The 17,756-nt window shown below is 38.1% G+C and overlaps 1 protein-coding gene across 2 annotated transcripts; it reads left to right on the top strand.

Annotated features, from left to right (window-relative positions):
• Nucleotides 1-14,290: 14,290 nt before the first annotated feature.
• On the top strand, nucleotides 14,291-17,152 carry IZUMO3 (IZUMO family member 3). Of its 2 annotated transcripts, XM_060609652.3 has the most exons (7): nucleotides 14,291-14,734; nucleotides 14,871-14,945; nucleotides 15,095-15,184; nucleotides 15,400-15,417; nucleotides 15,884-15,964; nucleotides 16,322-16,412; nucleotides 16,739-17,152. In XM_060609652.3, exons 1-7 carry the CDS (start codon nucleotides 14,377-14,379, stop codon nucleotides 16,842-16,844), a joined length of 819 nt encoding a protein of 272 aa, XP_060465635.3. In that variant the 5' UTR covers nucleotides 14,291-14,376; the 3' UTR covers nucleotides 16,845-17,152. The 2 variants fall into 2 exon arrangements, with proteins under 2 accessions (XP_060465635.3, XP_060465636.3); XM_060609653.3 differs by lacking the exon at nucleotides 15,095-15,184.
• The last annotated feature ends 604 nt before the right edge of the window (nucleotides 17,153-17,756 follow it).

The following is a 17,756-nucleotide window of genomic DNA, read 5'->3' as shown; positions in this document are numbered from 1 at the left end:
GTGTACAAGTTATATTTTTGCAAGCTCATAATCTTTGGTAAGATGGACTGATTCTTTTAGGTCATAAAATCTTAATAATCCCCACCTGGATCAGTCAGCATCATTCTTCCATGACCTCAGATCACACCATCTGTCCCACAAACACATGGCCTGGACCATAGGGAAGACAGAGTGATTTACTTTAAATGGATTAGGACAAAATTAATTTCCATAACTTAAAAAAATCACTGGTTAGCGTTAAATTACATCACATTATGTAAAATATAATAATGTTGCTCTAGTCTGCAGAGAGGTAATGAGATGACAGTAGAGGACAGTGAAAAGAACATGGGTGCATGGATCAGACAGATCTGGATTTGAATCATGCTTCTGCCAAGGACCAAGTATACAGCCATGAGAAAGCACCTTCACATTCGTAAATCTAGCAATCCACCTGCAAAACCGGAAAGTATAATTATCTTCTTCGTAGAATTATAAAGATTGAACAGGATATAAGACTTCATGTTAGATAACTGAGTTTTCCAGCAACTTAAAAATTATTGATAGATTAATCCTGAATCAACCAATGTTTACATGTAAGACTGGTTTTATTTCAACCCCTCAGTTTTCCCCATACTGATAATTTTCTTTTTTTTTTTTTTTTAATTTTTTTTTTTAACGTTTTTATTTATTTTTGAGACAGAGAGAGACAGAGCATGAACGGGGAGGGGCAGAGAAAGAGGGAGACACAGAATCGGAAGCAGGCTCCAGGCTCTGAGCCATCAGCCCAGAGCCCGATACGGGGCTCGAACTCACAGACCGCAAGATAGTGACCTGAGCTGAAGTTGGACGCTTAACCGACTGAGCCACCCAGGCGCCCCAAATACTGATAATTTTCCAGGTACACCTTCAGCAATCAACCTTTATTCTTCTATCTAACAATTCCAAAGAGTTTTTGGTTATATTCTGACAGTTGCTTCTTTTCTTTAAGTAATTGGACATCTCTCTCTTTTTGCAATACACTACCGATTGCTAACACAAATTACAAGTAGTTTATATACAATATTCTCACCAACAGAGTATAGGAATACCGTATGTTTGTATTTGATCAAGCAATGGTGGAGATCCTCACTCATTTGGAAATCAAAATTTAAATAAATCATTTGGCTTCTGTGGAGCTATTTTGTTGTCCTTTCTGTCTGAGGTGTTTTGCATCCTGAAATGAGGCAACTATTTGAAATGCTTTAATGCTTTAAGTATACAAAGTAAAATATGTACCTGGGGACTAGACAGGTCAGTTATTCGCATGCCAATCTGACTTTTATATATTTCTTATTATGACTTGGTATAAAATCAGCAGTTTCCAATGGTAAATAATTACCTCCCAAGGAAGAGTTATCCTCCAATTTAGAAGAAAACCAATTTTTTAACTCAAACGTAGGCATCAATTTTCACTTGAAGTTCACTTATTTTCTTCGTTCACAATGACTTCAAATCAGAAGATTATTTGTCAAATTGAATATTTACAAAGGGACTCTTATTTCTCAGTATAACTCAGATATATGAGAACCCAAACACTAAAGCAAGTGCAAGAGTAAGAATATGACTTAAAATACGTGAACTTAAAGCAAAAAGTAATCCCCTTTACACCCTAGGATTACCTCTTCTTTCCTTCAGAAAACTTACTATTTACACATAATTAATTCTAAATAAATATTTCATGGAGAAGGTGAATGAGGAAGAGGAAGATGCTATAAATTAAATGCCAGAATGGTCCTTGCTATAACTAAATCAGGCTGGATTTACTTAGTTTGTCCTCTCAGGTTACTTATTTCTTTCAAAAGCCTATAGCCAAGAATTGTGACAAATATTCTAACAATGTCTGATACTATAGCTCAGTTACTTCTTTATCAATATCTAGGGGAAAAATTGGGGTTGAATACAGCTTGATAAAGTTTATACAATATATTTCGACAATCACTAACTATTAAGTTATCAAGCCCCTTTGGGAAATTTCATTTTAAGGTCTAGGACTAGGCTATAGATAGGGATTTTAGATGTCAAAGTCACAGGAGTAGCAGAGATTAAGCAGAGCTAGTAGGGTGTTGAGGGAAGCCCTGTGGAACACTTACAATTAAGGGGTCAAGAAAGAAACTATATTCCACAAAGGCAAATAAAAAGAGCTGGTCAGACAGGAAAAGAGATAAAGAAAAATGAGAAATGTAAATTATGCTATTTAAGCAAAAGGTAGTGACCTTATCTGCCAAGTACTACAGAGGCCAAAAAGATGTCAAACATCATTCCTCAATTGAAATTTTATCAAGTACTTTTATATTCATTGTTCAGTTTAATTCTCAAAACATAGCATGCAAGGTTAGCACAGTAGTTTATTATAACAACTTTCACAAATGAATAACAAGATTTAGACCCAATGATTTGTGCAAGATCTTACAGCTACTAAACGAGAAAGACAGGAAAAACAGTTTTATTTGTAATAACAGTAACAACATTAAATAAATGTTTACGTTTAATAAGTATGAAGTACTGTTATTAGCTCATTATCATCTCATTTATTCCTCTCAATGACCTTATGCAGTATATTTATTATCCCCATGTCACAGATGCAGAACCTTTGACCGTTAAGTATTAACTGACTTGCCCAAGGTCACACAACTCTTATTTTAAAGGATATGTAAAGAAAGTACTAGTTTGTAGGCCAATTGTCCTTTCCCAGATTCATGTCTTTCTCAGTCAGCTGCCAGGCACTGGGAGATGTAAGCAGTTGATGATTTCATTCTCATAAATAAAACCTACCTATTTATCTTATCCCACATGTTTAAACATCATGTGAGTCTGATCACATTTGGTCTTTTTTCTATCCCATCAGTAGTTTCCAAATGGAAATCCAGGTCAGAGAACAAGCTTTCAGATTCATGTTAAGCACTGTTATTAAACGTTTTATAACTTAACTTGGACACGCATGAGAATTAATTCAACAGTCCCAGTGGCTTGCCCTCTGTTTCATATCCTCCATCGTCAACAAAAAATACTTTTCCCCTTTTCCCTGCATCCTTCTTAAATCCATTTATCCTTTTGATTTGGTTAGGATTAAGTACACATAAGGTATTTGGTCAATGTGATCTAATTCAGCTAAGTATGAACATTTGAGTTAGACCCAACGCTTGCCCCTCACAGGACACATAGGCTTTGATAAGTAATTTTTCCTTTGGAGATCCAGTTTCTTTACTTAATAAGTTGAAAATATCAAACCTTTGTCCATGGAGCTGCCATGCAAATAAAATGACATACTACTTCTGAAAGTGTCTGACACATATCAGAACTTCATTAAATACTTAACACCTAACTCCCTTGCTAATATTGTCAATAAATTCACAAGAAAAATTTGTGTACCAAAATTTGCTTTCAAAAGTGGACCAGTGTTTCTCTATTAGTAATTTATTTGTTGCATCATAGCTTAAGTATAGTTTATTTCTTCCTTTGAGTAAATTGCTTACTAAAACTATGATAGAAGTTATTTATTCATTGTTAAGAATCACTAAAATTTTTATTTTAATATTTATTTATTTTTGAGAGAGAGAGAGAGACAGAGAGAGAGGGAGACCCAGAATCTGAAGCAGGCTCCAGGCTCTGAGCTGTCAGCACAGAGCCCGATGCAGGGCTTGAACTCACAAGCTCTGAGATCATGACCTGAGGCAAAGTCAGAAGCTTAACCAACTGAGCCACCCAGGTGCCCCACTAAAATTTTTATTTTAATCTCAGCACAATTAAGTGACTCCACTGTTTCCTTGTCTTACTAAAAGAGAAAGCTAATTTGATCAGTTACTGTGGGTTTTCTTTCCCTTCAGTTTTAGCTCTTACACTCACTACCTAGATGACTTGTAACTAGTGTAGAACCAAAGATGCGGCTTTGCAAATTTTGCTGGTGTAATACTTAGTAAATACATGTTCCAAGTTTTAGTCAAGTAGATCTGATAATTGGAGTCAGTACCCAGGTCAATACCACATTTTGTTTAATTACCTAACCTTTACCTCTGCCGGCAACACATGTCTTCAACAATTAAACTGTCTTTTCCAAATTATCAAACCCTTTGAGCTTCTGCCCACCAGATATACCTCGCAAAGAAGAGTTATATGTTCAAATTTGTCAACCCCCCCCCCTTAAGATTCTCAGTACACATACTCCCTTTTTCTGAAGCTTCAACTGGCATCTATCTCATGGACTCCAATTGGTCTACATACCCATACCTGTTGCAATTTCTAGGGAATTTAAAAAAATACTAATTGGCTTAAGCTAGTCCAGGGTTCACTCTTTGATCTGTGTACCATACCACCCAAATGCTCATCTGGATAGAACTGAGTGAAAATCCCATTCAGAAACAAGAGGACTGCTAATTAAACAAACAAACAAGCAAAGAAGCATAAGAAGAAACCAAAAAATTGCCACTAGAGCACATAGAAGAAAAACCATTTAGACTCAATGATCAGCTCGTTTGTGCTACTTGATTGTGAGCTCTACAAAACTAGAAGCATTTCTGTACTCGCCTTCCTGTTGACTGATAGTCCTGACAAACGCTCAATAAATACTTGTTGAATGACAGTGAAGTAACTAGGCACTCAAATATTTTTGACTGGATCAATTTAAAAAGTCCCCATTTTTAAATAACTTACTTCCTAGCTTCTCCTTAAAATTCTCCTTGGATTTTGACACTTGGACCTGTATCAGTAACAATAGTTTTGTAGACAGTCATGTTAGAGTAATTTACACCCTCCAAAATGATCCAAAGCCATTATATTAAATTCTAGTCTGTCAGTTATGCAGAGGTACCTGTATTATTTTTCTGGTTTTTACTGAGAACTGACCCATTTTCATGCACCAAACAATGTTGTTAAAATGAAAGAACCTGTTTTAAGATGGTAATAGGCATTTCACTTACTGCATCATCCAACAAATGGAGCATACAGTACAACTGTACAGTGGTCGGCCGTACATGGTATTGGGGAAAACGAAGATCAAACAGATCAAGAACCATCTGTGTTCATCCATGGGCACTGCTTCCACACCAGCAGGGCATTATTGATTAATTTAAAGGCTTTTATATATTTGGGGGGACATCTGAAGTAAGTTGTAAGTAGCAAACAAACATCTTTTTTATTTCCTCTGCATATAGCATTTTTGCAAATGTTAAAATAGCTACTCAATTGTTTTCTCCCTAGTGTCCTATGTATTCTGTGGACTATGTGGAGATTAATAGCAGCCTGCAATAATCTGTTGTCCTTTGTGGAAAAAACTAGGCTGCTGTTTCTGGAAAGAAATAATTGGTACGTAGCTTATAGAGTCAACGTCTGAATTTAATGGAGCATAAAGGGGTGGTATTTCTCATGAAGGAAGCATATTATCCGTTTAAACAGCTTTCAGTCTTGCACATAAATTAGGCCTTCAACAAGCTTTGGAAAAAGAGAAACCACACAGTAATGAATTAACATGCTTGCATATTCCTAACAAAGAAACCACTTCTTTTGAAAAGAAGAGAAAGCTCCAGTGTCTCTGCTACATTGGGAAATCTGAAATTAATTATTGACTTTTCCATATTGTTTGCAGCCACTTTGTTTGCCCATTTATTGTAAAATGTATATATGGTAATTGTTTTACAGGAGCTCATAAAACTCAGACTGCAAATGAGATAATGTATGAGCAATTTATCGCATATGCCCTTCAGACATAGAGCTAAACCTGGCATAAATGAAAAGTGGTCAATGCACACTTTGTCAAGGTCTTTTCTTATGGCACCAAGGAAAGAAAATAGAAATGGTGAAATTCTCAAATAGCTACAACTCAAAAACATTATATTTTTTCTAAAATATTCCCCATACCTCTTGAAAACCGATTTGGGATGGTTTCTGGAATCTATTTTGGTGAATCTGTTTCTGTTAAAAATGCCAATCATTTACAGAATATAGAACTTTACTAACTCTTTTCCCATCTAGTATATGTAATACCACAATTTCTATTTTTTGTAAAAGAAATTGAACATACATCTGTTGTTAAATTTAAGGAATTAAGGAAATTTAAGGAAAAAATAATATGAAATATAGTTTCCAAGTTATGATTCTCTGTGTAATAGAGCAGCTGGGTCAGCTAGGAGGAACCCCACTCAATAAAGCCCAAACCCCTAGGCAAGACTGACCAACACTGACAGAGTTGACCAAAAATCTCCTCCAGGAATAGATTTCACACCATGTTAATAGTTCGTTCTAATAATTAATGTCAATAACGCATTCCACTAAAATCTTTCCTCCATTGAATTGAAACCATCCTGTTTTGGAGTTGACTTTTGCAGTTTCCTCTTATGTCACTATGTGGTAAATAGGGAGATAGTACATTTTGTTGAGACCTTTTTACACAACACCCTGAAAGATATAATGAAATTTGCTCAATCTCCAAACGAACTGACAGTAACCAAATATAGCTGTAGTGCTTAAAGGTGATTCTATTTAAGCAAAAAATATTTACCTAGCATAGTAGAGAAAATCAGGAAGAAACTCCGTCATTTCAGGGCAAGATCACAGAGAATTCTCCAAATAGAGAAAGCTCCAACTGTGAAATTTTGTATTAATGAAAGGTAGTATAATGCAAAGAAATTATTACCAACAAGATCATTTATTAAAGGGTAGTGACCATGAAGTTCAAATTCAACTAAGTTTCTCCCATGACTTGATACTTTGAAGAGAAATCTGTTCCTACAAGGACCAGAATTAGAACTGGATGTAATGCCATATAGTATACTCACCCACTAAGTGTAATTTTTTCAGAAACATGGCAATTCATTATGCATAGGAGCAGGGCCTTTTTTTAAATGGATGAAAGACCTAAATGTGAGACAGGAAAAATTCAAAATCCTACAGGAAATCACGGGCAGCTACCTCTTTGACCTTGGCCACAGCAACTTCTTACTAGACATGTCTCCAGAGGCAAGGGAAATAAAAGCAAAAATGAACTATTGGGATTCATCAAGATAAAAAGCTTCTGCACAGCAAAGGACACAATCAACAAAACTAAAAGACAACCGATGGAATGGGAGAAGATATTTACAAATAACATCTCTGATAAAGGGTTAGTACCCAAAATCTAGAAAGAACTTATCAAACCCAACACCCCAAAAATAAGTAATCCAGTTAAGAAATGGACAGAAGACATGAATAGACATTTTTCTAAAAGACATCCAGATGGTTTACTGACACATGAAAAAATGCTCAGTATCACTCATCATCAGGGAAATACAAAATGAAACCATGATGAGATTCCACTTCACACCTGTCAGAATGGCTAAAGCTAACGCAAGAAAAAACAGATGTTGGCGAAGAGGCAGAGAAAGGGGAATCCTCTTACATTGTTGATGGGAATGCAAACTGGTGAAACAGTATGTAGCTTCCTCAAAAAGTTAAAAATACTACCACCGGGGCGCCTGGGTGGCTCAGTCGGTTGAGCGTCCGACTTCAGCTCAGGTCACGATCTCACGGACTGTGAGTTCGAGCCCCACGTCGGGCTCTGGGCTGATGGCTCAGAGCCTGGAGCCTGCTTCGGATTCTGTGTCTCCCTCTCTCTCTGCCCCTCCCCCGTTCATGCTCTGTCTCTCTCTGTCTCAAAAATAAATAAATGTTAAATAAATACTACCACCCTACGACCCAGCAATTGCACTACTAGGTACTTAGCCAAAGGATACAAAAATACAGATTTGAAGAGGCACAGGCACCCAAAGTTTACAGCAACATTATCAACAATACCCGAACTATGGAAAAAGCCCAAATGTCTATCGACTTATGAATGGATAAAAAAAAGGTGTAGAGGGTACACAATGGAGTATCACTCAGCCATCAAAAATGGTGAAATCTTACCATTTGCAATGATGTGGATGGAGCTAGAGTGTACTATGCTAAGCAAAATACGTCAGAGAAAGGCAAATACCCTATCATTTTACTCACATGTGGAATTTAATAAACAAAACAGATGAGCATAGGGGAAAGGCGATAAGGAGGGAGGGAGGGAGGGAGGGAGGGAGGGAGGGAGGGAGGGAGAGAGGGAGAGAGAGAGAGAGAGAGAGAGAGAAACAAATCAAAAGAGACTCTTCACTATAGAGAACAAACTAAAGGTTGAGGGAGAGAGGTGGGCAGGTGATGGCCTAAATGGCTGATGTTTATTAAGGAGGGCACTGTGGTAAGCACTGAGTATTGTGTGTAAATAACCACTCACTAAATTCCACACCTGAAACCAATTTTACCATTTTTGTAAACTATAGTAAATAAGAACCTGAAATAAAAATAAACACATAAATTTTTTTTTCTCGCCCCTAAAAAGGGGCGAGAGAGAGAGCTTAGTGGTTAAAAGAATGTACATAAGGGATCAGTCAAAATGAGGTTAAGAATGCAAACTGAACCATCTGAGAGCTCTGTGCTCTGCTGAAAGATACTCACCTACTCAGTCCCAGTTCTCTCATCTCTAAATGGCAAGGAGGGTACCAACCTTTTAGCATGAGGATTTTCTAAGATCATGCATGTCATGAATATAAAAGACTATTTAATCACAGACTAAGTACTTAATGATGTTACTTGCTATTGGCTATTGTGTTCTTAGAGGGGTTTTTTTTCTTGTTGTATTTTAATCTCCTTTGAAGGAAGGAAAGAATTCTGTATTTGCCTAGTATGTATTTAAGGCAAACTAGATTAACATCTGTGCCTTTTTATATACTGTATTAAAGAAAATTAAGTTCTGCAACTGGCAGGCAAACAGGCTGCAGTAGAATATAACTATTCCTTAAATCCTCTATACAAGTAATTAAAGAGGAGGGGTAAAAAAAAGAATTGAGGGTGGGATAACTATAAAAGTTCATTAGGATTATAAATTCCACTTGCTTAAAAAGTAAACTAATGGGAAAAAACAAACCATTTTTCTTTTCTCGCAAAAAGTAATTTCCTTGAGGAAATTCTTCCTAACCTGAGGCAATGATGATTGTACCTTGGATTAACTCTACCGAAGAAACATTTTGGGGAGCACCTGAGTGGTTCAGTCGGTTGAGCACCTGACTGTCGATTTTGGCCCAAGTCATGATCTCACAGTTAGTGAGATCAAGCCCTGTGTTGGGCTCCGCACTGACAGCATGGAGCCTGTTTGGGATTCTGTCTCTCTCTGTCTCTCTCTCTCTCTTTCTGCTCCTTACCCGCTCCCTCTCCTCCTACGCCCTCTCAAAATAAACAAACATTAAAAAATGAAACATCTTGCTGTTTTGGAAACATACAACTATGAAAGCAGACAAATTTGTGTTACTGCACATCTTTCCCTTAGTAAGTGTGTGAACTTGGACACTTCCCTTAGTACCTCTGAACATCAGGCCCCTGTCTTGTAAAGGGGAAATAGTAATGCAAACTTGTCTTGAGAATCGAGTATTATGGTGTTTATGCTTCAAGGTCACACATTTATTTATACTACTCAGAGATAGACGAAGGAGACAGCTTCTTCATAATCTATAACCGGCCTGAGCTTCCTCTGGACACCTCACTTCTCACCTCACAGGGTGAGCAAGGAAAAAAAAAAAGCAGTATCAGCACAATATGATAAATTTAATCCCACCCAATATTTAAACACTCTTTTTTGGAACCAAGTACCTTTTGGAAAAATCATTCTTTCATATTTTCTTCCCATTCCCTGCTTCTTTCCAAAATGGGATATAGGAATGGGAAGGTGCGGGGCCTTTGTTAATTCATAGGTCCTCCCGAGGTTGAAGGGGCCCTTGGATATATAGCACATAGAGGAAAGCTTTCCACTGATAGCAGTGCTTGCCCAGGAGATAGGACAGGGGTTAGGTTACTCCAACTGGCCCTAACCTCCTATAATTGATCAGGAACCATGAACATTGGTAACTCTGGAATACTAGACCTCTCTTGGGCTTAAGAAAACACTGTCCTAATCACTGAAAAAGCAGGCTTGTTTTAACTACCAGTCCATCTTACCTAGCATACTAAAATGGTAGTAAGTACAATCACTTACTGAACTCTCTTTTAGCATTTAAAACCCGTCTTCTCCTCTTCAGTGAATTATGTAGTGCATTTCTTCACTAATGTGTGTTCCCTTGAATGACATACTTTTTTAACTTTGAGGGTATTTGTTTTATTCTTTGCCAATGTGTTGGTATCTTCTAAGGCAAGATTGGTACCACCCCACCTCTGAGTCTTCTTGTGGTATTTTCTGGGAAACTCTGCATGTGGGGCACTTTGGGCTTGTTCTCTATTTCCTCAGGGTTTGGCAGTTTTCCCTGACAATTTGGCCCCATCGAGGTGCTGGAGCTTGCTGCAAATGCCTTTTCCTTTCCTGATCTAGTGGTTTGCTATCCATCTTTCAGACAGGACCCCACTCCCTGAAGCCTTGATGAAACACAGTGTCAAGCTTTCCAGTCAGATCCTGAGTTCACTTGCACATCCTTCCCTGGCAACCAGGGGAAGCGCATTGGTCCTTCCACAGCACACGGTAACTAGCACGGTCTCAGGAGTGTCTTCTGTTAGCCAATCATGTCATGCTACTATTTTTCCTGAGGTACAGTTGTCACATGCATGTAACTGGTGTAGTCTTTGGAGCTCCTCAAGGATGCAGGGCAAGCTCCTCTTGTCTTTAGTATTCCCTTTAACCCACCAAATGTAATCTCCCCTTCTGGGACCCCAGCCTAGAGACAAGAGGTTATGACACAAATCTTTTGTCATTACTTGTCTCCTCTGTTCTTCCCACAATCCCTACTGATGGGATCAGCTTTTCTTTTAGTTTAATTTCCTTCCAGATGGAGATTCCCTCAAAGTCTTCCAAGCTCCAGGACACCTGGGTGGCTCAGTCGGTTAAACGTCAGACCACGGCTCAGATCATGATCTCACAGTTTGTGGATTCGAGCCCCACATCAGGCTCTGTGCTCACAGCTCAGAGCCTGGAGCCTGCTTCGGATTCTGTGTGTGTGTGTGTGTCTGTCCCTCACCCACTTGTGCTCTGTGTCTCTCAAAATAAATGTTTAAAAAAAAGTCTTCCAAGCTCCAACCTTAGGACTTCTTCTAAAGAACGAGTGGAACATGGTGGGGGGCGGGGGGAGGGTGGAATTTGGCTTAATAACAATGGAGTATAAATGGATAAGTGGACAGGCACACCAGAAAATATTAAAATCACTTTACATGTGAAGGATCTGGAATACAGTAATTATTTCAACATTTATAATTATGGTTATTATGCTGCCTAGACAGATGGCTTATAACTTGACCAAATGCCAAGCACTGGCTCCCTAGTCTCAGATCACACAGTCAGGAAGGAATTGAATCTCACTTGACTATGAAAGGTATCTGGATTATTTGCCAAACTTCTAGGGAATCCTATGAAGTGACAGAGATAGGCAGCAATGCAGGAGGGCTCAGCTGGGACAAATAATCCTCAAGAAAAGAAGCTCTAAGAAGCTTGAGCCACAGTGATTCCCTATTTTTATTTTTTTGTATGGATCTGGAAACAAGATTTACTATGGATTGAAGGAAATTCTTTTAAGAAGCTTCTTGCTCTTCTTTACGAAACTTTTTAGATTTTATTTATTTATTTTAGATTTTAAACCTCATGATTTGTAACAAAGGCCACATGCTACAAAACAACTGACTCTAGCCTTTAAAAGGGACTATTAGGACTAATGGTTTTGGAGGAAAAGAACATATACAATATGTAATATATCTCACCTGTGAATAACCCATGAATCTCATCTAAGATTGGCAAATGAATAAATGTCTATTTGGTAAAATATTACAAATGCATGTGCTACTATGTATCTCTTATTTAAAGCAAATAAAGGGTTTGGTTAGCTATTCTACACATTCACACTGACTACAAATCATATCCCCTCTGTGCCAATCCAAACCAAATATTAGCATAATCAATGAAGGATTTAGGTATTAGCCTTTTGCCTCCTAGACACAAGTATCATTATTTTAATTAAGTAATGTGATCATTATATCATCAGTCAATGTCCAGACAGCTCTTCCTTTCCCAAGTTCAAATATTTTACATTTACGGAATTTGAAGAACTAGCCCAGGATAATTGTAGTTATTTTCTTCTGTGTCATACACTCCATCATCAGTACCTTCAGGATGCTTCTCCTAAAGCATCTTGAATATCTCTGGGTTCTCACTCACCACCATATATTCATTAATTGTTGTTTCTAGTCTCCTAGATCCAGCCTCTCTATAAAAATTCCTCCAGATTTAGTGCTGTTCTGTCTTCTTATAGATCTGTGTGCACCTCTGCCTCTATTATCAGCTAATTCTGTTATTATCTGTTTGCTGTTTGCTCCATGGTAGTGCTAGTCCCTCCATTATTTTTTAACTTTTTTTTTTCCTTTGGGACAGAGACAGACAGAGCATGAACGGGGGAGGGGCAGAGAGAGAGGGAGACACAGAATCGGAAGCAGGCTCCAGGCTCTGAGCCATCAGCCCAGAGCCTGACGCGGGGCTCCAACTCACGGACCGCGAGATCGTGACCTGAGCTGAAGTCGGACGCATAACCGACTGAGTCACCCAGGCGCCCCCCTGCATTATTTTTTATATGTCCCTTTCAATTACAAGTCCCGTCTTTTTAGAAAGTGGCTTGCTTTTTTTCAGTCTTCCCAAGACTATACAGAAGTTGAATATTTTTTTCTCTCATCCTAAAAATCCTGGATTGCCAATTAAGCTGGGAGAATGAGGATAATAAAACTGGTCAATTGGGCACATGGTCTGGATCAAGATAATGTGACACTGAACAGTAGACTTAATCACTAAAATGGCAAAGCGTTCTCTTTAAGTGTCCAATCTGAAAGTAGAAGTATGCGTTGTTAACTGGAAAATATCTATAATGTGTGTTTCTCTTCAAGAATGTTTTTTCCTCAAATCTGGCTACCTTCATGCCAAGGGTCTTAGCCCCTTTTAGTCTCCAATTTGGTTTTCAGAGTTCATTTAATCCCATAACCTCAAATGCCTTCAGATCTCAACATGGGGAAATCCTTTGGAAGATCATCTAAAGATGAGATCATCTAGCCAAGGGAAAATAAGATCAGAACAAAGAGGTGTGGATTTGGAGCAAAGGATTTGAATTGCCCCTCTTGCAATCTTCTGATTTATCAAGTTCCAATAAATCATTTTCTGCATTGTCCCAAAAAATGTTGAGAGGCAGTGATTAAAGTATATAGAATTTAGAGTCAGGCATGAGTTAAAACCCTGATCCCATAGCTACCAAATTATTTTGCCGAAAGGATTGTTTCACATTTCCTAACCTCAGAGTCTTATCTGTAAAATTGGGATAATCTTTCAAAGTATTGCTGTGCCATCAGGACTTGCAAATCATCTATCAGAACTGTTTAGTACATACCTAGCAGTGCATGGTAGGCATATAACTAGTGGTAGATTTTTGGATTTCCCTCACAGCTTTTCACTCCATGACTTTACCATACCTTAGCTCTAAATTCTACCACTAATCTTTTACGATTTCAGGGTTTCCTGGTTCCCAGGAGGACACAGCCATACAAGCAATGTAACAGAGAAGAGGTAACTGGTATCCTGAAAAATCTGCAAAGCAATCTTCATTTCTTCAAAAAACGAAGAACATTCTTATTCAAGAGCCCTAAACTGAAATGCTTACTTGGGTTCCTTCCATGGTGGCCTGAGAGGGCAGCCCATGATGACTGTGGTTATTTTCTTACATGCCTCACATTTCAGCATTAGTACTTTTAAGATGTGTCCACTAAAGGACCCTGGGTGTTACTGGATTCTCACCCATCACCATATATTCCTCAACTGATGTCTCCTGTCTCCTTGCTCCAGACTCTTTATTAAAAGAATGATATAAAAAATTATATGTCACGCCTGAAAATCATCCTACCAATTTTTGAGAAATTACCAATTATATAAAAATTACTATCAATGACATCAATTACATCTGGACATCTATTGCTAATTTTCAACAATACTTCTACCATTAGAGACTGAGACCCCAAGCAATTCAATATTCCAGGGCTTTATTACCTCCTCTACAGAAGTAGAATTTTGGTTAAGCAGCTCTAAGGTCCTATGAGATCTCTTTCTTGAGACACCACTCCCATGATCAGGAGGGATGTGGGAATTTACTGAGGACACAAGAATAGGAGAAACCTGAAGAAAAACCTTTTCTGAGATATATCTCTGCACGGAACTCTGCTTGTGTGAGCTCAAGATTTCTCTCTCTGTGTTCTATGCTCAGAACTCAGGTATCTGCTTCCCAACTGGCAGTTCTCCCTCTCTGGCATGAAGGATAAATGTCAGAAAACAACTGAAGATCCTTAAGCAAATGAGATTGCCTAGAAATGGGATGGAAATGGAGGGGAAGGTGGAGTCAGACTATCCAGGACAAGGCTCTTATTCCTGGATTTTTGAAGAAAAGGGAACTAGGTGAACTAGTTGCCAGGACAACCATCTGTTGGGGGAAGGAAATGGGAGACCTGTGGTTGCTCCTACTCTTGCCCCTGTCCTTGGCAGCCTTCCATGGGGTCAAAGCCTGCTTGGAATGTGACCCCAAATTCAAAGAGGATATTAGGTCCTTGATAACAAAGCTGGTACCCTCAGAAGTCCCTGGCCGAACTCATCTGCTTGAATGGCAGATTAAGGAGATGATCCATTTAAGCTTCAAGGTCTCCCACAGGGACAAGATGCTTCGGGTGTTGGGTGAGGGAAGCTTGAGTCACTCAGAGTTTTGTGGGTTAAAAGGAAAAGGGAGGCACGGAAGAGTGCACGTGGGTCCACATAAGTTTTTCCATGGATGTAATTATTCCTCTGTATGTATCTTTAACCCCCTCTCTAGCTGTTCATAAGGCTGTCAAGTTGAGAATATGGCTGAAGAATGAACTTTATAAACTGGGCAATGAAACATGGAAAGGTGAGGGATTGTTTCAATGTTAAAAGATTGTACTGCCCAAGCAAGTATAGGCAAAGTTCATTGGGAAAAACAAGGTAAAAACAATTGGGATTAAATTCTGAAGGGAAGAACCACCCCTAGTTTCTGATGTCCCTTCCACCTCCTCTTAGGTGCCTTTATCTTTCAAGGCAAGCTTCTCGATGTCCGCCAAAACCTGGAATCGAAACTGAAAGAGATATTAAAGAACTTCTCTGAAGTTGGTAATAAAAGATGTCTATCTAACAACAGTGAACTTATGTGAAAGTAATAGGAAATGAGGGTGAGAGGAGGAAGGTAGTTTCATATTAGAGTTATTTAGAATGGATGGAGGGGTGGCTGGAACCTCATTTTGTAACCAAATAAAGACTATTGGGTATAAATATGGCAAACTCTACGTTGATCATAAGCTCACTAGAACTTTCTAATTCTCTTTTAGCTTGTTCTGAAGATTGTGGTGAGTACAGTACATGGGACACCTTAAGGATTCAACCCCTATTTCCCCATCTCATTTGTTCTATATGGCCATATCTTTCCCACCTGTCACACTCAGAACTCACTTCCTAGAGATTTGATTATGGGGGTGGGAATGTCAACAGTATCTGACAACAAAATGTGTCTCAAATCTCAAACACACAGATTTTGGAGGTGCTCAGAGGCCTTCAAAAGTATGGTTTATAACCCATAGGGCCAATATAAGCTGAGGCATCATTTTTCCCACTTCTTCCCCAGAGATCTGACTTAAGTTTCAGAAGCTTTTGACTCATCAAGAAACTTGATTACTAGGGAAAGAAAGAATTCACAGCAATGTAAACTTAAGAGTCCTGGAAATGCCTGAGATTTAATCCATCAGACTTGATGTATGAAATAAGAAAACTCCATGCCATGGCCCCCCCTTCTGTTAAATTTCTTCTCTTTATCAGTTGTGACTGAAGGTCCTATCTTGGATTGTTGGACCTGTCTTCGCATCACCACCCAATGCTTCAGAGGAGAGTATTGTGGAGGTAACAAAGATAGTGGTGTGGCATTTTGAGGGACCAGGTATCACAGCTGTTTATTGATTTATTTTACAAATATTTGGTGAGCACCTTCTAGGCACATCATGCTAATGTTACAAATCAGAGCTAAAATATTGGGCAAAATTTGTACCAGTATGAATAAATTACTGGGCACCAGATCAATTGAAGGGCTGAGAAATGAAAAGGTTGGATTAAATGAAGATAGAGAGAAAACAGCAATAGAAGTAGTGGACAAAGCAAATTATTTGAGGTTAGTAAGAGTCATCTATTATGGATCAAGTTCTCAAGTTAGTATTTTTCTTATCCCCAACCCACTTTCTTTTTTTCCCTTTCTCCCTCCAGAAGAGGATTCAAGGACAGCTGAGAATCGAGAGATTGGACTATTTCTGATATTGCTAACAGAAGTTGTGATATTGGGAAGTGCTTGGTTACTGTGAGTTTTTCTCCCTCGAAGTCAAGCATTCCTTTGGCAAAGAGACTGCCCAATCCTCCCCCTCCTTACAAAGGCAATAAGGAGAAAAAATCATTTCAAATTTGGGATAGAATACCAACAGGGATAAAATGGATAGAAGTCTATGGGATAAAAACTGGAACATAGGAAATGGAGGAGGTACAATAAAGTATGAGGCAAACTTCTAGAGCACTATACGGAAACACACACACACACACACACACACACACACACACACACACACACACAATTATCTTAAAGAGTTGGCCTGCTAATATTGAAATCAGGATTATGTTTCTCTACTCTAGATTCCATATCTGTGTGTCTCATTGGAGGAAAATGAAGGCAATACGAAGGTCATTAAAGAAATATTTGGAGAAGAAACTTGAAGAATTAATAGGGATGACAGATTAGAAAGAGAAGGATGATTCTGGAATCAGAAAATACATAAACACAGACGGGAGGTCTTTCACAATTCTGTTAAGTGTTGACTCAGAAAAATCAGAATTAAGCTCTTTTGTGGTCATAAAGTCATATTTTTTAAAACTGAAATCGAACTTAAAGTTTCTCTAGTCAAGATCCTTATGGTATCCTGAGGCAATGGAAGCAATGATAGGGCAAATGATATACCCAGAGTTGTACAGAATGTAATGCTGATATGTTGCAATGTACATAAAGATGATACACTCCATTGATAATAAATAATGATTGGTAACTCTCAATGACTGCCATTAGAATATTTCAATTTCTAAGGATGCTTCTTATTTCTATCTTTTCATTTTGTTACTATTTCCATATTTATCCTTCAGTTCAATGTGAACAATTTCTTTGATAATACATAACATTACCTCTTAATCATGGCATCGCACACACCCAAAATATTAGTTCTAAGTAGTTGAGGATTACCTTGTTTTCCTCTAAATCTATGTTCCATGACTTAATTACATATTATGTTCCTTTGAGTTGTTTCTATTGAATACTTCTTATATAGATGGCATCCCAGTAAGTGCTTTATGTTTGTTATCTAACTGAATTCTCACAATAATCTTAAGACTTGGATGAAGTGGATACTTTTAATACAAGTACAAACACCAATACTGACATAGGAAGAAAAAAATAACCACAAATTGATAATGTTAAAGAAATTTAAATGGTGTAAGCACAACTATTGGGGGAAAAAAGTCATGGTTAAGGAAAAGCCTAGAATGAAATACAACATAGTGACTTTGGTGTTAACCTGGAATGAGAAACTATGATACTTTCCCAAATTAAGTGTCAGGTCCTTGGTTATATCCTTTTCTAAAGTAGGAAATACAGGAGGACAAG

This window comes from Panthera onca, chromosome D4 (genome assembly GCF_046562875.1).
Source record: "Panthera onca isolate mPanOnc1 chromosome D4, mPanOnc1 haplotype 2, whole genome shotgun sequence".
Taxonomy (NCBI): domain Eukaryota; kingdom Metazoa; phylum Chordata; class Mammalia; order Carnivora; family Felidae; genus Panthera; species Panthera onca.
This window is presented reverse-complemented; position numbering and strand designations above follow the sequence as displayed.

Excerpts from the sequence above, each read along its gene's own strand:
- IZUMO3 (XM_060609652.3), top strand. The coding sequence starts at position 14,377 with ATGGGATGGAAATGGAGGGGAAGGTGGAGTCAGACTATCCAGGACAAG. Across the intron at positions 14,946-15,094 it reads GGGCAATGAAACATGGAAAG|GTGCCTTTATCTTTCAAGGC; the intron begins GTGAGGGATTGT and ends ACCTCCTCTTAG. Across the intron at positions 16,413-16,738 it reads TTGGGAAGTGCTTGGTTACT|ATTCCATATCTGTGTGTCTC; the intron begins GTGAGTTTTTCT and ends TCTCTACTCTAG.